The sequence below is a fragment of the Microtus oregoni genome, unplaced genomic scaffold (genome assembly GCF_018167655.1).
Source record: "Microtus oregoni isolate MIOR12 unplaced genomic scaffold, Mior012 000046F_ref0000063, whole genome shotgun sequence".
Classification (NCBI taxonomy): Eukaryota; Metazoa; Chordata; class Mammalia; order Rodentia; family Cricetidae; genus Microtus; species Microtus oregoni.
The window spans coordinates 10,168,847-10,191,214 of record NW_024543220.1 but is presented as its reverse complement, the minus strand read 5'-3'; the positions used below and the strand labels follow the sequence as shown (position 1 = coordinate 10,191,214).

At 54.8% G+C, this 22,368-nt stretch overlaps 1 protein-coding gene across 1 annotated transcript; it reads right to left on the bottom strand.

Annotated features, from left to right (window-relative positions):
* Positions 1 to 676: 676 nt before the first annotated feature.
* Ddr1 (discoidin domain receptor tyrosine kinase 1) lies at positions 677 to 19,782 on the bottom strand. The gene is given in 19 exon segments (XM_041634716.1): positions 677 to 1,605; positions 1,693 to 1,842; positions 2,838 to 3,072; positions 3,443 to 3,661; positions 4,338 to 4,465; positions 4,705 to 4,908; positions 4,910 to 4,950; positions 5,883 to 5,993; positions 7,212 to 7,377; positions 7,940 to 8,091; positions 8,182 to 8,265; positions 9,517 to 9,763; positions 9,860 to 10,046; positions 11,390 to 11,489; positions 11,705 to 11,852; positions 13,088 to 13,316; positions 13,661 to 13,763; positions 13,857 to 13,986; positions 19,236 to 19,782. Coding segments are annotated over 18 exon segments (2,733 nt in total). The 5' UTR covers positions 13,945 to 13,986; positions 19,236 to 19,782; the 3' UTR covers positions 677 to 1,464.
* Between the last annotated feature and the right edge of the window lie 2,586 nt (positions 19,783 to 22,368).

The window sequence follows — 22,368 nt, the reverse complement described above, 5'->3', positions numbered from 1 at the left end:
CACCCTTGTATACTCCTGAGAATTTCCCTAGTGCCAGGTTTCTCGCTAATCCCATAATGGCTCCCTCTATCAAGATATTTCTTTCCTTGCTCTCCCTCTCTGGTCCTTCACCCAACCTGACCTTCGGATCTCTCACATTCTCCTCCCCGCCTCCCCTTCCACCCCCACCCCTCCCTCCCACACTCACTCCCAATTTACTCAGAAGATCTTGTCTATTTTCCCTTTCTAGGCGGATCCACGGATGTTTCTCTTAGGGCCCTCTTTGTTACCTTGCTTCTCTGGGGTTGTGCACTGTAGTCTTGGACACCACTATTTATTTATGTTTGCTTTTAATTATTATTTATGTGCATTGCTGTTTTGCTTATGGTGTCAGACCATTGAGAGCTGCCATGTGGGTGCCAGGGATTGAACCTGAGTCCTCTGGAAAAGCAGCCAGTGGTCTTAACCACTGAGCCAGCTCGCCAGCCCCAGTGGACATCACTATTCTCCCTGCAGAGCATCGGAGTGGACAGGGCTCTCAGGGCCCAGCGGGCATGGGCCCGGATTATGTGACCACAGACCAATGCTAGGACAGGCAGGATGTGGGACGCGGACTGGGGAAAGGGAAGACAGCAGGCTGGGAGTGAGGGTGGGGGGAGGCAGACATTACCCAACCCCCAGGAAATGCACCCGCAGCTGTGGAAAAACTCAACTTTTATTATTACCTGCCTAGTGCAGGAGATTAAAATTGCTTCAAGCTAAGTCCATATATTAGTGTAAAAATCTGTGTCTCTCCCCCCAAAAATGTACAAACCCACGTGATTATAGAAAAACCAATGTGGTAGCTACAATAGAGATCCCCGCCCCCAGCCTCGGGCTATTGATCCCTCCGTCCCCCATCCTAGTATTTACTCCACAGAAACATATAGGCTTTGAGAAGTTCTAGCTGCAGCATAGAGGGTGGGAAGGAGGGGCGTGTGATCGAGGATCAGGTCAGGGATCACCCCCAGGTCCAGTGTGTCAGGGGGCGGAACAGAAGGAAGCCAGGGCTGAGGATCACTGTAGGGGTTAGGCCTCCTTGTCCACCTCGTCCCCCAGTTTCTCAGCTGGCAGTGTCCAGTGTGTGACAGGAAGGTGGCCGGGGCCACAGCCACCTCCCCAGGAACCAGTGTTGTCCAGTGGGGCCCAGGTGCTCCAGTGGGCCTCGTCCAGTGTGCGCCCTGCATTTGCCCCCATCCTTCCCCAAGGGGTGGCTACAAGAAGTCAGGCAGGGTCCCAACCCCAGGGCCAGCTGGGTGGGTGGTGCTCAGGAAGGAACCAGGAAGGGTGCTTGTCCAGTGACAGAGGCTTCAGCTCCTTGGGCAGGCCCAGCCCACCTGCAGAAACGCTGCCTCTCGGGGATGGAAGGGTGGGGTGCCATAGGCTTCTCTGGTGTCCAGCGTCCCCTGGATGGCTCCGGCGGGTGAGGGCTGCAGGGTCCTGAGTTTACACTGTGTTGAGCGCATCGTCTGCCAGGAACCGGTGAAGCTGGGCAAAGGGCGGCCGCTGCTCTGGCTCCCGGCTCCAGCACCGCAGCATCAGCTCATAGAGGGTCTGCGGGCAAGCGGGTGGCCGGGACAGGTACACCTGCGAGACGCCCGCCGTGTGAACGAGTTAGATACAGGTACCCTCACCACAGGGTCTGTCCCCCCTGGCCCCTCCCTCAGCTCTGACCTGCCGGCCCTGGTCCCTGAAGAACTCCCCCGCATTCTCGATGACCTGCTCATCTGTAAGCTGCCCGAAGGGCTGGGACCTGCAGAGCATCAGCACCTCCCACAGGGTCACTCCGAAGGCCCACACGTCACTCGCTGTCGTGAATTTCCCCTGACACACAAGAACGCAAGGAAGGCAAAGGAAGACCTCAGACAGGATAGACTCAAAGTCTACCTGGGCTGTCCTACCTGACTCCCCACACCTGCTTCTCTGTTCCTGGCTTCCCCACCCCTCCCCCTGCTCTGGTCCTATCCCTTTCCACCTGCCTTCCACCTGCTGGTCCTGAGTCTCTATCCTACCCCTTCTAGCCCATTTCCAACTCTTACCCCCCCAGCCCAATACCCGCTCTTGGCTCCTGAATCTCCTGTTTCTTCTATTCCCAGTTCCTTGATCCAGGGTTCCCTCAATTTTCAAGGGAGAAAAGTAGAGCCCCAGAAAGGCAAGAGGAGTCACAAAATTGGCAGAGGGGCAGCCAGTGTCCCCTCCCCACACACACACCCCAGTCTTTGGGATGCTCACCATGGCAGAGGGGCAGCCAGTCCCCGCCCCTCCCAGTCTGCTCCTTTTGGCTGATCACCATGGCAGAGGGGCAGCCAGTGCCCCCCATACACACACCCCAGTCTTTGGGAAGCTCACCATGGCAGAGGGGCAGCCAGTGCCCCCCCACACACACCTCAGTCTTTGGGATGCTCACCATGGCAGAGGGGCAGCCAGTATCCCCCCCCCAACACACCAGTCTTTGGGGTGCTCACCATGGCAGAGGGGCAGCCAGTGCCCCCCTACACACACCCCAGTCTTTGGGATGCTCACCATGGCAGAGGGGCAGCCAGTGTCCCCCCACACACACACCAGTCTTTAGGGTGCTCACCATGGCAGAGGGGCAGCCAGTGTCCCCCCACACACACACCAGTCTTTGGATGCTCACCATGGCAGAGGGGCAGCCAGTGTCCCCCCACACACACACACCAGTCTTTGGGGTGCTCACCATGGCAGAGGGGCAGCCAGTGCCCCCCCACACCCCCCACAACCCAGTCTTTGGGGTGCTCACCATGGCAGAGGGGCAGCCAGTGTCCCCCCACACACACCCCAGTCTTTGGGGTGCTCACCATGAGGATGCACTCCCAGGCCATCCACCTAATGGGCAGCACTGCCCGGCCCTGCACACGGTAATAATCCCCAGCATAGAGATTCCGGCTCATGCCAAAGTCGGCGATTTTGATGGTGAAATTTTCCCCAACCAAGCAGTTCCTGGTGGCCAGGTCCCGATGCACAAAGTTAAGTGTGGCCAGATACCGCATGCCCGAGGCAATCTGGGCTCCCACGTGCAGCAGCATAGGGTAGCTGAGAGAAGCAGAGAGAAAGTCACAGAGCAGCCTTGGCTCCTCCCCACCTGACGTACTTCTGTCTAGGAGAGGGAGTGGAGCCCACACCTCAGCCACTCTCGGATCCTGGCAGGGAAGAGGTTCAGAATGGGGCAGGTCCTATTCTACCCATCCAATCCCAAGGAGTTCACGCTTTGTTAGGCTGAGGCAAGAGAGAATCATGGAGGCTGCAGTCTCTTCACCTGCTCCTAAGAGCTCAGCCTTCCTGGCTAGTTCATGGATTACCATGGAGATGAGCTCCTCATCCTAGGCCCGCCCCATGCTCTCCTCCTCCCTCCCCAGCTCAGTGAGGGCCAGGAGACCCATCTGGGGTGCTCTGGGGAAGGTACCTGATTGTGGGGCCCTGGTCAGACTCTCTGTCCCCAGGCAAGCCCTGCGCTGCCTTGTTCTCCAGCTGGTGGGCACTGAGGAACTGGTTCAGGTCGCCGTTCTCCATGTAGTCGGTAATCATGCAGAGAGGGTCGTCCTGGACACACACGCCCAGGAGTCGGATGATGTTTGGGTCCTTCAGCCGGGACATGATCTTCACCTCCTTCAGGAAGTCATTCCTGGGGAAGCAGGGAGGAGGCTGGAGAAGTGCCATGGCAGTGCATCCTCCTTCCTCCCCCAAGGGCCTCCCTCCCTCCAGATACCAGGCTCTGCTGCTCCCTGATCACCATGGCATCCCCCCTTTTCTAGACATCACCCCTAGTCCTTACCTAGCTAAAGTATGACTACATCGTCTCCCCTCCCCCTCTCCCTCCAAACTCACTAGGCTCTCCATCCACCTTACTCTTCCTCAATCTATGGCCTCTCTTTAATCATTCTTTAATTGTGATTGTGCTTTTTTGGTTTTTGTTTATGTCTTGGAGCCTGTCCTGGAACTCGCTCTGTAGACCAGGCTGGCCTCAAACTCACTGAGATCCACCTGCCTCTGCCTCGCGAGTGCTGGGATTAAAGGTGTGCGCCACCACCACCTGGCTAATTATTTTTGTTATATATACGTGTATGGATAAATCTATGTGTGCACTCTGCCCAATCCATTTAGTGTTAAGTATGTGTAGGTTGTAAGGCTGACCACTTGGGACTAGATAACCCTTCAGGGGGCTGAGCTCTGGGGAGGATGAACTCTCCCTCTCTCAGAAGTTGTTGGTTGTCTGTAGCTCTCCATCTACAAGTGGGGCCCCGCGTGGTTGCCCCCGTTCACACCGGCATGTGCTATCATTATATTGCCGTGGGTCTCACCTGGCATTTTTGGTGGCATCTGGCCGGAGGATCTTCACTGCCACCAGCAAGGGGTGTCCCTTCTGCACAGTGACAGGGAAATCACTACAGACGAGATCTTGAGGGTTCTCTACTTCACACAGGTGCACCTGGAGAGGGAAGGTCAGGCCATGGTGTCAGAGGGGCATCACAGCACAAACAGTCAAGGAAGCATGCAGCCGTGGCGACAAAGCCCTAGTCCGGCTCGATGCTGTGGAAGTTGGACAGGCATCCTCCTTACCTCCCCAAACTGGCCCAGGACAGGTGCCCTCCTTACCTCCCCAAACTGGCCCTGGACAGGCGCCCTCCTTACCTCCTCAAACTGGCTCTGGACAGGCGCCCTCCTTACCTCCCCAAACTGGCCTTCGCCAAGCTTCTCCTTGAAGCGGAGCCGGGACCGAGGGAAATCCACTCTGGGGGGCCCATCCCCAACTGCCCCTGGGGGCAGGGCGGGCACAGCATAGGTGTTGCCCCCAGTGACGCCCTGCAGGGTAACAATGTCAGCCTCGGCATAATGGGGGACGCTGTTCTGGGGAGGTGGGGGTAGCAGCGGGGGTACCGGGCTTCTCGGGTTCCATATAGTCCCCACTGCAGGCTGGAGAGGTGAGGGGAGAGAAGACAGGATGAGGCTTCAGGAGCAGCCCTGAGCGGTACAATTCTTCACGCCCCAATCTCCCAGAGGTCCCAGCCCCTATGTCCCCTCTGTCCCAGCCTCAAACCAGAGAAGGCCGGTGCGAGAACTGTGTGCCACACCCAAAAGCTTTCGAGGCAGCACAGACAGTTAAGTAGAAAGTACCCGAAAATTTCCCCCTTTGGGGGTTTCCTGGCACAACCCTGACCACTAGGTAAGCCTGGGCTGGAAGAGGAACTCCTCCACCCAGCATCTGAGTCATGAGTCTCCTCCATGTTCCAAACCCTCTTCCCACTGATCACCAGCTCCTGCTGCTGCCGGCCCAGCCCCTCCCAGCCACAGTGGCTCCCAATCCCAAACACACCAAGCTCAAAGACAGGCAGAGACAGGGCACACAGAGAGGGGAGGGGGGAAGGTCCTCACAGCAAGAAGTTTACAGACAGGAGGGAGGCAGAGCTGTCCCCTCTAGGCCCTGGGGAAAGGGCCGCAAAGAGGAAGCAACACCGAAAAGAGGAGCAGACAGGAGGGGCAGCGTGAGCCTTCACCTCTGGGACTGTGGAGAGAGGACACAGGGGGGAGAGGGCAAGCGCCCAGGGTGAGGCCCTCCTCCTCGCAGCTCTAGAGAGAGGGGAGAATAAAGCGGAGTTACAGAAGAGCGGCACCACAGCAGCGTCCTCTCTAGCTCTGGAGAGCAGCGCGAGAGGAGGAGGGGACAGAGCTAAGACCAGCTCGCACAAGCGAGGTCCCCTTGGCTCCAGGGGCCGCAGAGCTTCCAGCTGGGAGCTCAGGAGAGCAGAAAAGGCCACAGTGGGGAAGTGGATAGTGCAAGGTCTGAGGGCTTTCTCTGCCCAGTAGAAGTCCAGGAGCCTGCAGAGCCCAGCAGCAGAGGGGCTTACCCTGCGTGTTGGTGGGTTTGGCCCAGGCGGGTGTGGGGGGGCCCGGGCCTCGAGGGGGACGGGCGTAAGTGGCCAGAAGGAGGCGGTAGGCCGGATTGGAGAGCAGCAACGCTGTCGGGAGAAGGAGGGGGGAGACACGGGGAAGGGATGAGACTCAAGGCTGGACAGACAGGGAGACCTGGAATAAGGCAAGCCTGGGGCTTATGGGACTGAAAGTGCAGGAGACAAGAGATCGAATCACTGAAGGCCCTCAAGAGTGATGGAGAGCTGAGTGGATGATGGATGTGTATGCGTGGATGAGTGGATGGTGGATGATGGATGTGTATGCGTGGATGAGTGGATGAGTGGATGGTGGATGACGGTGAGTGCAAAAACTGCTGTCTGAGGTTGAATGCTGGAGAAACAAATGGGTTTATGAATATAGATGGATGGACAAGGTTGGGTGGGTGGGTGGGTGGATGGATGGGTAGATGGATGGATGAATGGATGGATGGATGAGTAGATGGATGGGTGGGTGAATGGATGGGTGGATGGATGGGTGGATGAGTAGATGGATGGGTAGATGAGTAGATGGATGGGTGGATGAGTAGATGGATGGATGGATGGATGGATGGATGGATGGATAGATGAGTAGATGGATGGGTGGGTGGATGGATGGGTAGCTGGGTGGGTGGGTGGATGGATGGATGGATGAGTAGATGGATGGGTGGGTAGGTGGGTGGGTGGGTAGATGGGTGGGTGGATGGATGGGTGGATGGATGGATGGATGGGTAGATGGATGGGTGGGTGGATGGATGGGTAGCTGGGTGGGTGGGTGGATGGATGGATGGATGAGTAGATGGATGGGTGGGTTGGTGGGTGGATGGATGGGCAGTTGGATAGATGGATGGATGGGTGGGCGGGTGGGTGGGTGGATGGATGGATGGATGAGTAGATGGATGGATGGATGGATGAGTAGATGGATGGGTGGGTGGGTGGATGGATGGGCAGTTGGATAGATGGATGGATGGGTGGGTGGATGGATGGGTAGCTGGGTGGGTGGGTGGATGGATGGATGAGTAGATGGATGGGTGGGTAGGTGGGTGGGTGGAAGGGTGAGTGGAAAGAACAAATGTTGAGGGGTAAGGAGACAATGACGGCACAACAGAAATCTATGACACAATGACAGGGTGAGACCACTGGCATTCTGGGTAATACACAGGACAACCTTGGGGAGACTATATGGAGGTACATAGAAATAAGAAAATGAATGGACAGTAAAGGAGAAGAGGGGCTAAGACAAGAACACAGGCAGAAGACAAGGCGGGACTGGAACAAGGCAGGCCTTACCAGAGCCATTGGGGACACAGGGCGCAGAATGGGGTGGAGTTCCCCGAGGCCGAGGCTCCTGGTAAGGGGGTGGCTCTCGGGGCCCTGGGCGGTTGTTGATGAGGATGGTGTCCCCAGGGACAGACAGGTGAACTGTCAGCTCCTCTTCCAACACCCGGCGCTCAGCCTTGTCATGAGATTAGACAACATTAATTGAACTACTACTTAACATGGCTTCCTGGGTGTTTGGATTAAAGTCCGGCTATTCTCTCCTCATGGCAACCCCACTTCCCTGATGTCACCCCACAGCACCCAACCACATCTGACCAGGCCCTAATTATCAACTGTAATGGACATCACCCTCCCAGACGTGGGAAGTCCAGGGCATAAGGAGAGCAGGTGGCCTGACACTCGCCCCCTTCACTCGCTCGTCTCCAGCTTCTGTTCCCAATATTGGTTGGGCTTTGAGAGAGGGACCTCCGACTGATAGAGCTTGGCTGGAGGACAGAAAGTGAGGCTACATTCTGCTCTGGAAGGCCCTGCCTGTTTCAAGGTACCCTCTAAGGACTCTAGGTTCTTGGTCCTCCCTAGCTCTGGTGAGGTTCGTCTCACAACGCCATGCTTACTCTTGAGAGGGGTCTCTGTTTCCGATATTAAGCCAAGCCCAATAGATCGCACTGACCCTGACGGTATGTCCGTCCCCGCCCACACACGTCATGCCCTGCCCACGCACGCCATGCCCCGCCCACCTTGCTGAGCAGCCGGCGCCAGTGCAGCCTCCAGAGCATGAGAGCGATGATAAGCAGTAGCAGCAGGATGATGGCCACCAGGCAGCCGATGAGGATGGCAGTGGGGCTCCCTTCCGCCTTGGCCACTGGCTGTTGGCCCCGGGGCTCCAGCTCTGACAGGGGAGAATGGTCAGCACCACAGCAAGAGTCCTGCCGCACCAGAGGGGAAGGCCCGGGAGGTACTGCGCCCGAGGACTGCTCACCGAAGTTGCTGAAGTTGGTGGGAGGTGGGCCAGGCGGCCACCAGGGGGCCGGTGGGAAGGAGTCAGAGGAATCATTCATCACATCTGGGGAGAAGGAAGCAAAGAGGAGACTAGTCAGTGTAGGGGACCCGAGGGGATGCAGGTGCGTGAGACAGGGAACTGAGGGGCAGCGCGGTTAGCCAGCTGGTACAGCAGTATGGAAGGTCCCTGGCTGAGGGGAAGTGGAGAGCTCAGGGAGGGGCCTTGTGGGTCTGCAGGCTTAGAGAAGAAGCTCTTTCTCAACGAGGCAGAACAAGAACCGGTCACCCTCTCTCAGATGGATCAGGAATGAGGGACTCATACAGGAAAGAGAGAAGGGAAAGAGAGAGGTCTGGGGACAACCAAGATCCTACACATCTATAATCCTATTTTTTTTGTTCATATATATATATAATATATATATAATATATATAAAATATATATAAAAATATATAAATAATATATATATAATATATATATAAAATATTCTGTCTGTGTGTATGTCTGCAGGCCAGAAGAGGGCACCAGACCTCATTACAGATGGTTGTGAACCACCATGTGGTTGCTGGGAATTGAACTCAGGACCTTTGGAAGAGCAAGCGATGTTCTTAACCACTAAGCCATCTCTCCAGCCCCACATCTATAATCCTAATGTGTGGGAGGCTGAGGCAGGGGGATCACAAGTTTTAGGTTGGTGCAGGTTACATTATAAGACCTGTCTCAAAAAAATAATATTTTTTAAAGATGTATTTATTAAGTTTATAGTGTTCTGTCTGCGTGTATGCCTGCATGCCCAGTGAGGGCACCAGATCTCATTACAGATGGTTTTTGAGCCACTATGTGGTGGCTGGGAATTGAACTCAGGACCTCAGGAAAAGCAGGCAGGGCTCTTAACCTCTATGCCATCTCTCCAACCTGCCCCCCACCACAAATAATTTTTAAAAAGAATCTTTAAAAGTTAAATTTTAAAAAAAGAGTCTACCTGGGTGTGGTAGCACTCAGACAGCAGAGGCAGGCATGTCTCTATGAGTTCTAGGCCAGCCAGGGCTACATAGTGAGACCTCATCTCAAAAATACAAAAAGATCAAAAAGAACCTACAAAACACCAAAAACAAAATAAAATAAAATAAAAACCCACTGAAACCAAACAAATGAAAAAAGACTCTACAGAGGATTGGGGTCTGATTCTTTGGCCTCAGTTTGAGAAGTCTCACGTGTGACAGGTGATATACCAGGAGTCCATATGCTGGGGACACTACAGGGTTAACAGTCAGATAAACCTAAGGACTACAGAGCCAGGTACACTCTGGGACTTACTCGAGATAAAAGAGATCTCACTGAAGAGTAACCAGGGTCCTGCGAAGAGGAATCGGCACTGAAGGAAGCGGCCCACGCGGCCACCCAGGGTCACTAAGATGGCCCTGGCTCTGGGGTCTCCGAGGCTGCCCCCCAAGGCATGGCGCACAGGCTCTCCCTCCCAGGCCATGGCGGGGCCTCTTTTAAATCTGCATTCCACCCCGCCGGGGAGGCGGGCTCCCAGCGTGTGCATGTTGTTACAGTGGACCTGAGAAGAGAGGGGAAGGACACTGAGTCGTGGCCGGGAAGCTGCAGCAGCACCGTCCCCAGCCCCGGTATCCTCAGGAGGGCGGAGCTCGCTCACCTCCATGGTCTGGAAGGTCCTCAGCCTGTCGAACTCAAACTCCATCTCCACATAGCCACTGGGGAAACTATGGTTGCTCCAGCCGACATAGTCATAGCCCGGCCAGACCCGCAGCTCCTGGCTCTGCCTGAAGTCATCCAGCCCTATCACACCGTCGGCCAGTTGGCCCAGACCACCATACTGCAGCCTGATTGGAAGGAATGGGAAAGGACTGTTCACACACACACACACACACACACACACACACACACACACACGCACACACACACAGTGGTGGCCTGAACAGCCAATTCTCACTCCGCTCTCCCTGCCCAGCCCACACCAACGTCCTGCAACCCTCTCCCCTCTTGCATGCACCGTACCCCAAACTATCACAAGGTGGGTCGCACACCCTGCTGAAGAGCCACCACGAAGGCACATGGGTCAGTCTATAGTGTGTATATTTAATGTGACAATTCTCAACAGATGTTCCTAGCCGGGGTGGTGCCTTGCTTTGTTTTTAGAGAATGTCTGACTGGCCTAGAACTTGCTCTGATGCTCCTGCCTCTACCTCCCAAGTACTGGGATTGCAGTTCCAGATGCCCTGCGGCTTTTCTTACAAGGTGATCTTTGTCTGCACTATGGGACACCTCTTTCTAATCCAAACAAAGTGCCCTTTGGGCTAGTGGTCACCTCACTGTCCTTCATTCCTGGTCTGACCTTTTAGACCCCACCTAACCGGCATTCTCTTCAGCTCTTCCATTTCACTGTTCAGGCTACTCCGTGCTCCACCTCACCTTTCATACACACGGACACCACACACACACACACAAACACACCACATACACACGGACACCACACACACACAAACACACCACATACACACGGACACCACACACACACAAACACACCACATACACACAAACACACCACATACACACGGACACCACACACACACAAACACACCACATACACACGGACACCACACACACACAAACACACCACATACACACAAACACACCACATACACACGGACACCACACACACACAAACACACCACATACACACGGACACCACACACACACAAACACACCACATACACACGGACACCACACACACACGCAAACACACACATCACATACACACAAACACCACACACACACATACATATCACCTCTCACACACAAATACCTACACACCACATACATACACCCCACATACACATGAGCACCACACACATACACATGCAAACACCACACACACACCACATACACACCACACACACACACACATCACCTCTCACACACAAATACCTACACACCACATACATATACCCCACATACACATGCAAACACCACACACACACCACATACACACCACACACACACACACATCACCTCTCACACACAAATACCTACACACCACATACATATACCCCACATACACATGCAAACACCACACACACACCACATACACACCACACACACATGCACCACACACTCAGCTACAGCTCTCTCCCATTCCGAGCCCCGCGTAGGCCATCCCTCTTACCCGCCAGCCGTATATCCATCATAGGTGGAGTCGTTGAGATATACCGCCTCAGATAAGTACATGGTCTGCCCCACGGGGGCTGTGTATGACAGGAGCCCATCTGGGAGGGTACGAAGAGGGGAGTCAGAAGGAGGCATCAGGCCTGAGGGGCGGATTTCAGCCCCTTCTTGTTGGTGTGGAGAAGGCAACACTGCATAGCCCCTTTCTCCTCACTCAGTGACAGTCCTGACAGACAAGGACTTCTGATGCCCTCTGCCGTCTCTATTTCTTGCTTCCAGGCCCGGAAAGAGGTTCTTGTGGGGCTGAGCTACTCACCCCGCCAGAGGCAGCCATACAGCTCCACCCGCAGACAGACGCTCATGACTCGGTCAGCCCGGGGGTAGAAGCGGACCAGCCGGGCCACCATGGGGGGCCCAAGGTCCTTCAGCACCACTCCACCAGGATCCTCATTACCTGAAATCACCTGAGGGCCAGGGAGGAAAAGGGTGGATGGCTGGGTAGAGCTACAGGTCAGACCTAACCACCCAGGCTTCAGAGGCTCCCTGCCTGCAGCCTGCAGGGACCACCGAGAGGCTGGCGAGGGGAACATGCAACACTGTGGAATGCAGCTGGGCATTTTCAAAAGGAAGTTCTATAGCAGTGGGCACTGATACCTCTCGAGGCTCTAAAGGTCTGGCCTCAGTCGTACCCTACCTACCCTCTCCCCTGCCTGCTCCCATGTGTCCCCAAGCCATTCGGGCCGCTGTGCCCAGACCCTTGCCCAGAATCCTATCTCAGCACCCCTGTCTGCTTCACCCCACTCCCTCTGTTCATTCAGAGGACATGATCACCCTGGACCGGACATGATCTCAGTGGTGAAGTCAACCCCTCCTCCCAGGACAGCTGTGAGGAACAAGAGGCAGTATTTGGGGCAGAGCCTTGAGGTGGTGCCCAGAGCAGATCTGCAGGAGGAGACATCTCCGAGGAGAACTGGATGGAGTGAGGGGGAGTCTCTGGTGTCGGGAGGAGGCCTTGCCAGGCACAGCGAGCAGCAGGTGACGGTCCCTGACTGTGGGGAGGGGCCCTGGCTTGTCCCACAAACAGCAGCAGAGGCCGTATGGCAGTGTATGTACATGTATGTGGGTCTGGACACACACATGCAGTGTTTGTAGAGACCAGAGGAGGGGGCAAGATCCCCTGAAGCTGAAACTGGGTTCACCCACATGCTTTGCACTCAAAGAATGGGTTGTTTTGTTTTGTTTCAGTGCTGGGCTGAGAGCTGGGTGTGGCCATCTGATTTACATCAGCTACTGTGTGCTGTTCTCTGAGGAAGGGGTTTGGTAGGTTGTAGAGAGGGACAGAAGCAGGTGGAATAAGGTTTAGACTTCATCTCTGCCGGGTGAAAGAACACATGGCTTAGAGCTGGAAGTGGGGGGTGTACAGTGATGGGGTTCAGAAAATGCCACAAGGTGGGCACAGAGAGGAACTGAGAGAGAAAGAGAGAGAGAGAGAGAGAGAGAGAGAGAGAGAGAGAGCCACCAATACCATCTTAGTTTGTGGTCATGCGAGGGGGGGAGGGGTACATTTCCCCAAGCTGAGAACAAGAAAAAGAAACAGATTTGGGATAGAGTGGGGACTGAGGTCCAATGGAGAGGCCACAGGATGTTAAGAGGTGGCCAGGCTGGCAAGGAGAAGAGCGATCCTCCCCAGGTGCCTCACCTCCTGGCCCCAGCGGTCCTTCCAGTCCATCCAGCGGCGGCCATCTCGGGAGTAGCGCAATCGGTAGCTGCGGGAGAACTCTTTGCCCAGGCCCCCAGCGTGGCGGCCCTGTGTGCCCACCAGAGCCACCAGGTGCAGCCTCCGAAGGTCCACCTGCAGGTACTCCTCCTCTTTGGGGAACACGGGCCCTGCAGGGCACCATGCGCCATCTCCGTCACTGCTCTCCAGCCTGGGAGGAAGGAGGAGGTTTTTATTTTTGAGACAATGTCATTTGTAGCTCAGGCTGGCCTCACTATGTAACCTCAAACTTCTGGTCTTCCTGCTTCTGCCTCCTGAGTGATGGGATTATAGCATTCAACACCACACCCATTTATGGGTGCAGGGAATTGAATACAGAGTTTCATAGTAGCTGGGTACCCTAACTGAGCCACACTGCCAGCCTAGTCGTGGGTCTATGTGGAGCCTATTTCCACTACATGGCATATGTCTCGCTGGCCGGGGCCTTCTCAAAAGCCCCTTGGCCTGTGCAGAGGGGCGTCCATTTAAGAGCTCCCCCACCCCCGTTTCAGGTACCTGCTGTGGCGGGCAGCAGTGGAATCTGACCAGGAGCTGGACACGGAGATGTCGCTGTCGGGAATGGTGCGGTCCTGCATGCCCAGGGCATAGCGGCACTTGGCTGAAGGACACAGACACAGGATGGGTCAGGGTCCCCCCAACTCTCTGACTCCCAAGCTGTATTCCTTAGAGACCCAAGATTCAGTTTCCTTACCAGGGTCAAAATGTCCCTTCATGTCAGCATCTCCAATGGTCACCAAGAGTAGCAGCAGCAGTAGAGATGAGAGGGTCCCTGTCCCCATCGCTCCTGATCCCTCCAGCCTATGGAGGAGGGGACAGCATCTCTGCAGGGGACAAACAGGGAGAAGGTCTGCTCACCAAGGGATCTAGGTATAGACATCAACAAGAGACAGACAGGAGGGCAGCTTTGGGGATGAGAAGAGTAAGTTGCTGTTTGAAGCAAGGTTCTACTTTTAGACTGCCTCCTACACATCGGGTCCGGCCGAGCCTTAAACCAGAGTCCATAACTTCATCATCAGCCACTTTATAAGGTAGATGTTATGATCCATATTTAACACACAAAGAAACCAGAGATCTGTTCATTAAATATCATGCCTAAAGTCCCACCCCCAACCAATAGAGAAAATAAAAACAAAAACAAAAGTAAAAACAAAACAATGGCTTCAAAAATGTAGGCAACACACAGAAGAGAAGGGCGTAATAGTTATAATAAACTAAGAGTTCTTATAAATAGATAAAGAAACAATTTTATAAACAACCCAGTATAGAAATGGCCCAAGACTCTGAGTATTCTCTTCACAGAAAAGCAGAGCCAATATGTTTAAAATATATATTTTAAAACATATCCAAGTTCACTGGAAGTAGAAAAATACAAATCAGACTGACAAAGGAATGTTTCTTTTTTTGAGACAGAGACAGGGTCTTCTGGTGTAGCCCAAGCTGGCCTCACACTTACTATACATCCTAAGGCTGGTCTTTTACTTGGCAGAAATCCTCCTGCCTCAATATCCCAAATGCTGGAGTTACAGATACACACTTGACACCTAACCTGACAAAATATTTTTTAAGATTTATTTTTAGGGCTAGAGAGCTGGCTCAGAGGTTAAGAGCATTGCCTGCTCTTCCAAAGGTCCTGAGTTCAATTCCCAGCAACCACATGGTGGCTCACAACCATCTGTATTGAGATCTGGTGCCCTTCTGGCCTGCAGGCATACACGCAGAAAGAATATTGTATACATAATAAATAAATATTAAAAAAGAAAACCTTTTAAAAAAGATTTATTTTAAAAATTTTTATGCATTATCAGTCTGTCTGTATGTATGTGTGCTTTGTGCATGCAGTACCTGAAGAGGCCAGAAGAGGGAAGCAGAGCTCCTAGAACCTGAGTTACAGATGGTTATGAGTGGTCACCACGTGGGTGCTGGGTCCTCTGCCAGAGCAGTAAGTGCTCTTAACCACTAAGCCATCTCTCCAAGGGTTATATCTTCCATGGAAAGAGGAACAAAAGGGAAATCACCATTCGGAGGAGGGGGATGTGCTGTTATAGTATCAGAATCTACTTGGTAAGCAATCTAGCAATATGAGCATGCCAGATGGTGCAAACACAGGGAACAAGAGAAGTGAGAACTCAAAACTGTCCCCAGAAATCCCTAAACTATGTGAGTGCCCATGGGGGTGTTCTGGGGGTTTGGGGGGGGGTTAATTTTCTATGTAGCTGTGAAAACACAGAAAGGGGAGGGCCAGAGAGACGATGCGCGGTTAGGCACTTGGCTCCAAGCTCAAGGACCTGAGTTCTATCCCCGGGACTCACAAGTGGAAAGAAAAAATGGGGTGGAAGGTGAAAACTGACCCTTCTTATATGTTTCTGAGACAGGGTCTCTCTACATAGCACCGGCTAGCCCAGAACTCTGTAGACCAGACTGGTCATAAGCCCCCAGAGCTTCACCTTTCTACCCCCTGAGTGCTGGGATTAAAGGTGTGCGCCACTACCAGCCATCCTCGGACCCATACACACGAAAATAAATGTAACTAGCGGCAGTTCACAACCATCTGTAACTCAAGTCCTAGGGGATCCCACGCTCTCTTCTGGCCTCCAAGGGCACCATGCATGCGTGGTGGTGCACAGACATACATGTAAGCCCAAACACCCATACATATAAAATAATAATTATAATAATACATTTGAAAGAAAGGCAGGGTGTGGTAGCATACACCGGCAATTCACTCGAGAGGTGAGAGACCAGGAGGTCAGTCTCAGCCTTGTTCTAAAGTCGAAGCTAGCCTGGGCTATATAAGACCCCGAGTCAAACACCAAAACCAAAAGCCAACAAAAGTAACGAAATACAGGCTGGAGAGATGGCTGAACAGTGAAGAACATTTGCTGCTCTTACAGAGGACCAGGCTCAGTTCCTAGTTTCCATACCACGGCTCACAACCATCCACAACTCCGGTTCTAGAGAATCCAATGCCTTCTTCTGAGCTCCGTGGGTACCAGGTACACACAGACATCACAGACATGCAGGCAGGCAAAGCACTCATAAAGAGAATATATATATATATATATATATATATACATACATACATATATATTAAAATGATTTTAAATTGAAAATAGTATGAATCTGACCTGGCATGTGTCCCCCATGTCCCCCATGCCACTGCTCAACACGGAAAGCCAGACTCAGAACTGCGGGAACTACTCCACCCCGAGAAAGCAAAGGACAAACAAACCCACGTCTGTTCACACTCTCACACGTATGTCTAGTGAGGCTGTGCGTGACCGTGAACATGGAAGCGCACACGAAGAGGAGAGAGGTTGGCTGTGTCCGCCCTCTAAACTTGCGAGACGGTAGCACGCATCTATGCAAAGCCAGGTAGCGTATAAACCAATGTAAAACTTAACTCTGGTTTCCAAAACCTAAGTCCTAGAGAAGTTTAGTTGGCTTATTGAGGAAAATACAATAGAAATACCAGCTAGCCTGAGCCCCTCAAACCTCTAAGGGCGAGACTCCATCCATGTCCAACCTGATGGTCCCTCTGCGGTTCCTTATGTCTCTGTGGCAGTCAGACCAGCAGACTGGACATCCTCTGACGGTTGTCAGACTCAGGACCCCACCTAGACCCTCAGGGTCAGAGTCTCCATGTAACAGTTTTCTTTCTCTATTCCTTCTGGGGTACATGCATCCTCTGTCCCGGGGAAAGAGAAGCTCTCCCGACACCTGGCAGTGCCTGAGGTCTGTACTGAATTTTAAAGATCCTGGAATCCAGAGGGACACCTACTGAGCCTCTGACAGCCCTGCCACCAGGTACCCCCAGCTCTCCTTGCTCTGCCTCTAACATCCCAGTTCCCCCAAGTTCCAACTTACTGAGGGTAGCAGAAGGCCTTGAGCAGAGAAGACTGAGTTGCCTTGGAGACGAGGGCGGGCTTAACTATGGGGAAGCCAGGTCACCCCAGGAGGTAGGAGGAGTTGGGGGAGTCTCCCCCATCCCTTTGTCCTCCAGCTGCTCCCACAATGCTCTAGGGCAGGAATGTAAGAGGCAGCTGAGACCCCCCCCCATCATTGAAGCAGCAGCTGACTGGGTTGCCAGAAGCCACTTGGCTATCAAAGGAGAGCCTAGAACCAAAAGACACCATAACCAGTCCCTTGGAGGTACAGCCCCATGGTGCAGGGGAGCGGGCTGCTGGGCCTGGGAAGCCTGGCAGGGAATTCCTGGGTGCCACTCTCCACCCCCACCTCTGCAGAAACAGCAAGGCCCTTGTTCTCCTGAGTAACCTTCATGCCTATCCCAGATGAGTCATCAGAGCCAGACAGTGCTGAGTGGAGCCTGGGGCAGAGATACAAAGCCAGGCGGGGACAGGAGGCTGGGGGAGACGAGCAGAAACACAAAGCTGGAGGTAAACAGAGCAGGGCGCCTAGCCAAGCGGAGGAGCTGCAGAAGCATGCCGGCAAGGTCTGGGGCAGTCCCTTTCTCTGTCCCCTAGGTCTTGATTCCCACAGTCAGACAGGCTTGGGAGTTCCACCTCACTGGCACCTGACCTGGCCCTTCTTCAACCAATTACAAGCCAAGGGTCAGGACTGTCCGCCTCGGGCTCTTCATTCTTTCCTGAACTCCATCCCCCAGTCCGGAGCACTCTGCCCACACAGCTCTACCTACACAGGTACACACGCAGGTGGAGTGTTAACAAGCCCACTGGAAACACCAGAGTAAACTAAATGACCACGCTCACATCTCCAGGTGCCTCACCACCTCTCTCTCTCTCTCTCTCTCTCTCTCTCTCTCTCTCACACACACACACACACACACACACATTCTTTTTCTTTTTCTTAACTCCTGACCCTCCTGCCTCTTCAGCATATCCTGCTGGCCTATGTCCCGCTGAGACCAGCTCACACACGACTCTTATCCACTCCACACACACCTTAGCATCTTTTGTTGTGTGTTTCATTGCTTTATGTTTTTTAAGTGGGCAGCTGGTTTGATTGGCTGGAGGAATTTTTGTTGTTATTCTGGTTCTTTTGAGACAGGGTCTCACTATATAGTCTTGGTGGGCCTGGGACTAGCTAGGTAGACCAGGCTGGCCTTGAATTAATCAGGAGCCCCTTGCCTCTCTCTCCTGAGTGCTGGGATTAAAGACGCGTTCCACTACAGCAAGAGAGTGGGTTGGTTTTCTGAGACAAGGTCTCAAGTATTGAAGCCTCCAAACTCACGATGATGCTAAGGCAGGCTGACCTTTAACTCTTGATCTGACTGCCTCCACCTCTCGGGTGATTACAGGTGTGTGCCACACACCCTGAGGTCATCCATACAGCCAGATCTCACCGTTTAGCTAGCGAGTTGCCACCTTTAGACACCTGTGAATACTAACTGGCAGACACAGGCTGCGTTGATCAGAAGACAATGGAGAACCCACTCAGGATACCCCAGAGAACTGCCCCTCCCAAACACGCATGGGTGACTAAGCCAGAGGGAAGCCGAGAGCAGGTGGGGACAGGTGGAACTGGGGTGGGAAAAGCAGCAGGAAGCACAAGGCCATTTTTTCACTTTCTCACTCGTTCTGCCAGTGACCTGTCTCTACAGTGCCGCCAGGGTCTGGACACACCTCCATCCTCCTCAGCCAGTCAGTTCCAAGTCTGCCGGGCGGTGGCTGGGAGAAGGGGTGCTGGACAGGAATGCTCGGCCAGAGGGTACCCTGGGAGCGTTGCTCATTGGGCGGTGATTTTGTCTCTTGGCACGACCCGGCAACCACCGAGCGTGGCTGGTCTGGTAGGTTGGGCGTCAGGCTGGCTCCCTCTGGCTGGGTCAGTTTAACAGAGCATGCTCGTAGGCACGGCACCGGGAACACGGATAGGATGACTCAGTGGGCTACATATGCGCACCTGTCCTCTTGGGGCTCGGTTCTCCCCTCACCCAGGAAAAGAGAGATCCTTCCCTATACAAGAAAACACTTTCTCGGAAAGTCAGGGTCCTCTCTGTTTCGGATGGGGAAACCGAAACCCCAAGCGGCGGACCAAGCTGGGGCTTCCCAACCCGCGCCCCCTGCCTCCTGCGCTTCCCCACCTCGCTCCCTACCTCTCATCGCTCTCCCGGGCCGACTCAGGCGTCCGGCCCCGGTTTGGGGCCTCCTCGGCGGCGGGGCACGGGAGGGGAGCGCAGGCGCCGGCGGGGCTCGGGTGTCGGGAGGCGGCTCCCGCGAGCAGCTGTCGGGGGCCTGTTCCGGGGAGAGGAGCCAGCGCGGGGCCGGATCGCGCCCAGGCGCCGCCTCCCCGCGCCCGGCCCCCGCCCGTCCTCCCGCCCCGGCGCCCGCGCTCCCACGCCCGGCGCCGCCCCTCGTTTCTCTCCGAGCTCGGAGCCCGCCCCGCAGTTCCCCCTGTGCCCCTCGCCTCCTCTAGGTGATCCGCACGCCCATCCCCCGCCGCCCGGGAGGCTAGGGTACAGCAGCACCAGCAGGACCCCCACGCGGTGGCCCCGCGGGGAGATGGTCCCCCCCCCTTTTCTGGGCTCGGTTCCTGGAGAGAGGGGGAGAGAGGCACGGAGGAGCAGCCCCAGGGCACGCAGGAAGCAGCGGGTTCCCACAGGCTCAGCACGGGAGCGAGAGCGGGAACCCGGCTGGGGGAAGGGAGCCGGGCTCACCTGTCTAGCTAGACTCACTTGGTTCTCACCCCACCCCACTTTGCTACCTTTTAGCACCCCCCCCACACACACACACTCCCAACCTAGACCACCCTCGAGCCTGAGGGTGGGACACACTCTTAGTCTCCGCTTCTCTCCGTCCCCTTCTTCCAGAACCTCTCTCCAGCTCTGCAGCTCCCCCCTGTTCTCTCAGGAGCCCAGAAGTCCAGACTCCCAGGCTCTGAGTCCCCCTGGGCTCCCTCTCCATCCAGGCTAGCTCTGGAGTTCTCCTCAGGCAAGCCTTCCTCAGTTCCCAGCCAGCTCAGTCCCTGGTGGGAGCCGCAGAATCTGGTTTCTGGCAAGGAGAAGCGCAAAATGGAGCCAGGACGAGGTGGGGGGTGGAGGAGAAAGATAGAGAGGCGCCCTGAAAATCACATGCTGCCCCAAAAGACTGGAACGCAAGACCCAGGGATGCAAGAAAACAACGATGGGGGAGAGCTGCTGAGCCTCGGAAGGGAGAGATGGGGGCAGAAGCGGGGCGACAACAGAGCTGGTGTGGGAGGTGTTCTGTCCCGTTCAGCACCACCTGTGAGTCCTGCCTCTCTCTACAATGTCAGATCACAGTAAAGTCTCCAGCAACCTTGCCGGTCTCACCACCCTGTGGCACCTCCTGATTCAAAACTCACACTCAAAAGCATTTCCAAAGACTCTCGAGAAAAACCAGACAAGAACAGAAAAAGCTACCAGGAAGATAAGCGGCCCCTAGGGAGAAGCCAAGGCAGGCTAGATATCCAGTTTACAAACCAGGGACGCTCCCGCTGCTGAAGGGCCTGCTAATAACCCTCATGGACACTGGGAGAATTGCGTCAGGCCTTTCCACCGAGCCCTTAGGGACACCGCTCCCCCCACCCCCAATTACGTACCCCTCTGCAGACAGCAATAGGAAATCTGGGCCCTGCAGAGGCTGGGCGGGGTGTGGAGTCCGACTGGGGGTGGGGCCAAGGCTTCACTGTAACCTCACCTGCGAAGGTAACAGCCCCTCCTCCCAGGAGAGACGCTCTGGGGAAGCCCGGGATAGGCGGAACTTGAGCTCCTCACACCCAGTGGGACATTGCACGCCCCAGACTCACACTGACCAGTGAAGGGTCCATGGGAGGGATGGAGGGAGCCAGTCTTGAAGCCTCTGACCCTCTGACACCCTCCCAGGGAAAATTCCTAGTCGGTGATGCCCACCTCGCCCCAGTCCAGGGCTGGAGAAGTAGGAGGGACACAGGCCTGGGGCCCAGCGGAGTCAAGTGACAGCAGAAAGAGAGCTGGAGCCGGCTGGAATGTGCTGCTTGGAGCCCAGATTCCCAGGGGCCAGAGAGGGAAATCCCAGCCATTCAGGGGCCTACAGAGCTGAGCTAAGAACCAAGAGTGTGCCCATCTGTGGCTCCGCAAGCCCCCACCGTACCCTAGAACCTGGGAAGGGCTCTTGCACACTCTCCTATGTGGGGCTGATTTTTTTTCCCCCCTGCAAGCCCAGGAAGAAGAGGGGAAACAGCTGGGGGAAAATATGAAGAAAGGCATGCGGGAGAAATAAGAGCTCAGCCGCGGGCCTGCAGACCACCCGCCACTGCAGAGAATCCGGCCAGAAGCAGGGAGAGGAGGGTGACCGGATGGGCCCACCCTCACCACCCCCAACAGACACTAGCCATAGTCCCTGCCCTGAGATGCAGCTGCCTCCAGGGAAGCAGGTTGGGTCAGCAGCTGGGAAGAGTGGGAAGCCTCTGGTGGGTGGGTGGGGAGGGGCAGGATAGGAAGCTGGAAAAGACCCTAGCCTTGGGCCATATTTTAAAACCACTGTGTTCAAATGGGAAACTGAGGCCTGGGGTATGGGGACAAAGGAAGATAAATCTGGGGCATCAAAGGCATAAATTAGGACAGAAAAAGGAGAGAGATTAGCCGTGGATAGGATAGTCTGGGAGAGGGACCCAGAAGGGATGGAGGACTAGGGGAGAGAGACAATGGTGACAGGACCCAGCAGGGGGGAGCACAGAGCTGACTCCAGAGAGGGGAGTAAGGCAGATGGAGCCAAAGTGGAAGATGGGAGGTAGAGGAAGGAGAAAGGATTGAATGGAGGGGAGCTGATCAGACACAGAAGGAAAGCAAAGGTTTGGGAAGGGATGGAGAAAAACAGAGAGGGAAGGTTGGAATGAAATTAAGATATGGGGGAGGCATGAAGTTTGAATGAAAGAAAAAGGGAGAGAGAGAGGAAGGGAAAGAGGGAGGGAGGGAGAACGGGGGCGGGGGGCAGACCTAGAAAGGAAGGACAACCTCAAGATAGATGGAAGGCCCAGAGATGGAATTGATCCTGTCTCCAGGCTGCCGGCCACCAAGGCCCCGCCCGCTGGCTCGTCAACCTGTTTCGGCCCAGGGCCTCCATCCCTTTCCCCTCCCACCACGCCTCCAGGCCTACCTGGTCCCTCCTCATAAAGGCAAAAGCCGCCCAGCCTCAAGGTCTGCTCCCTTCTCCCAGGTGAGCTCTGACTTCCTCCTTCTCACCTCCAGGTTCTCCTGGGTTTCAGTGTCCCTAGGCTCAGGCCCTTGAGAA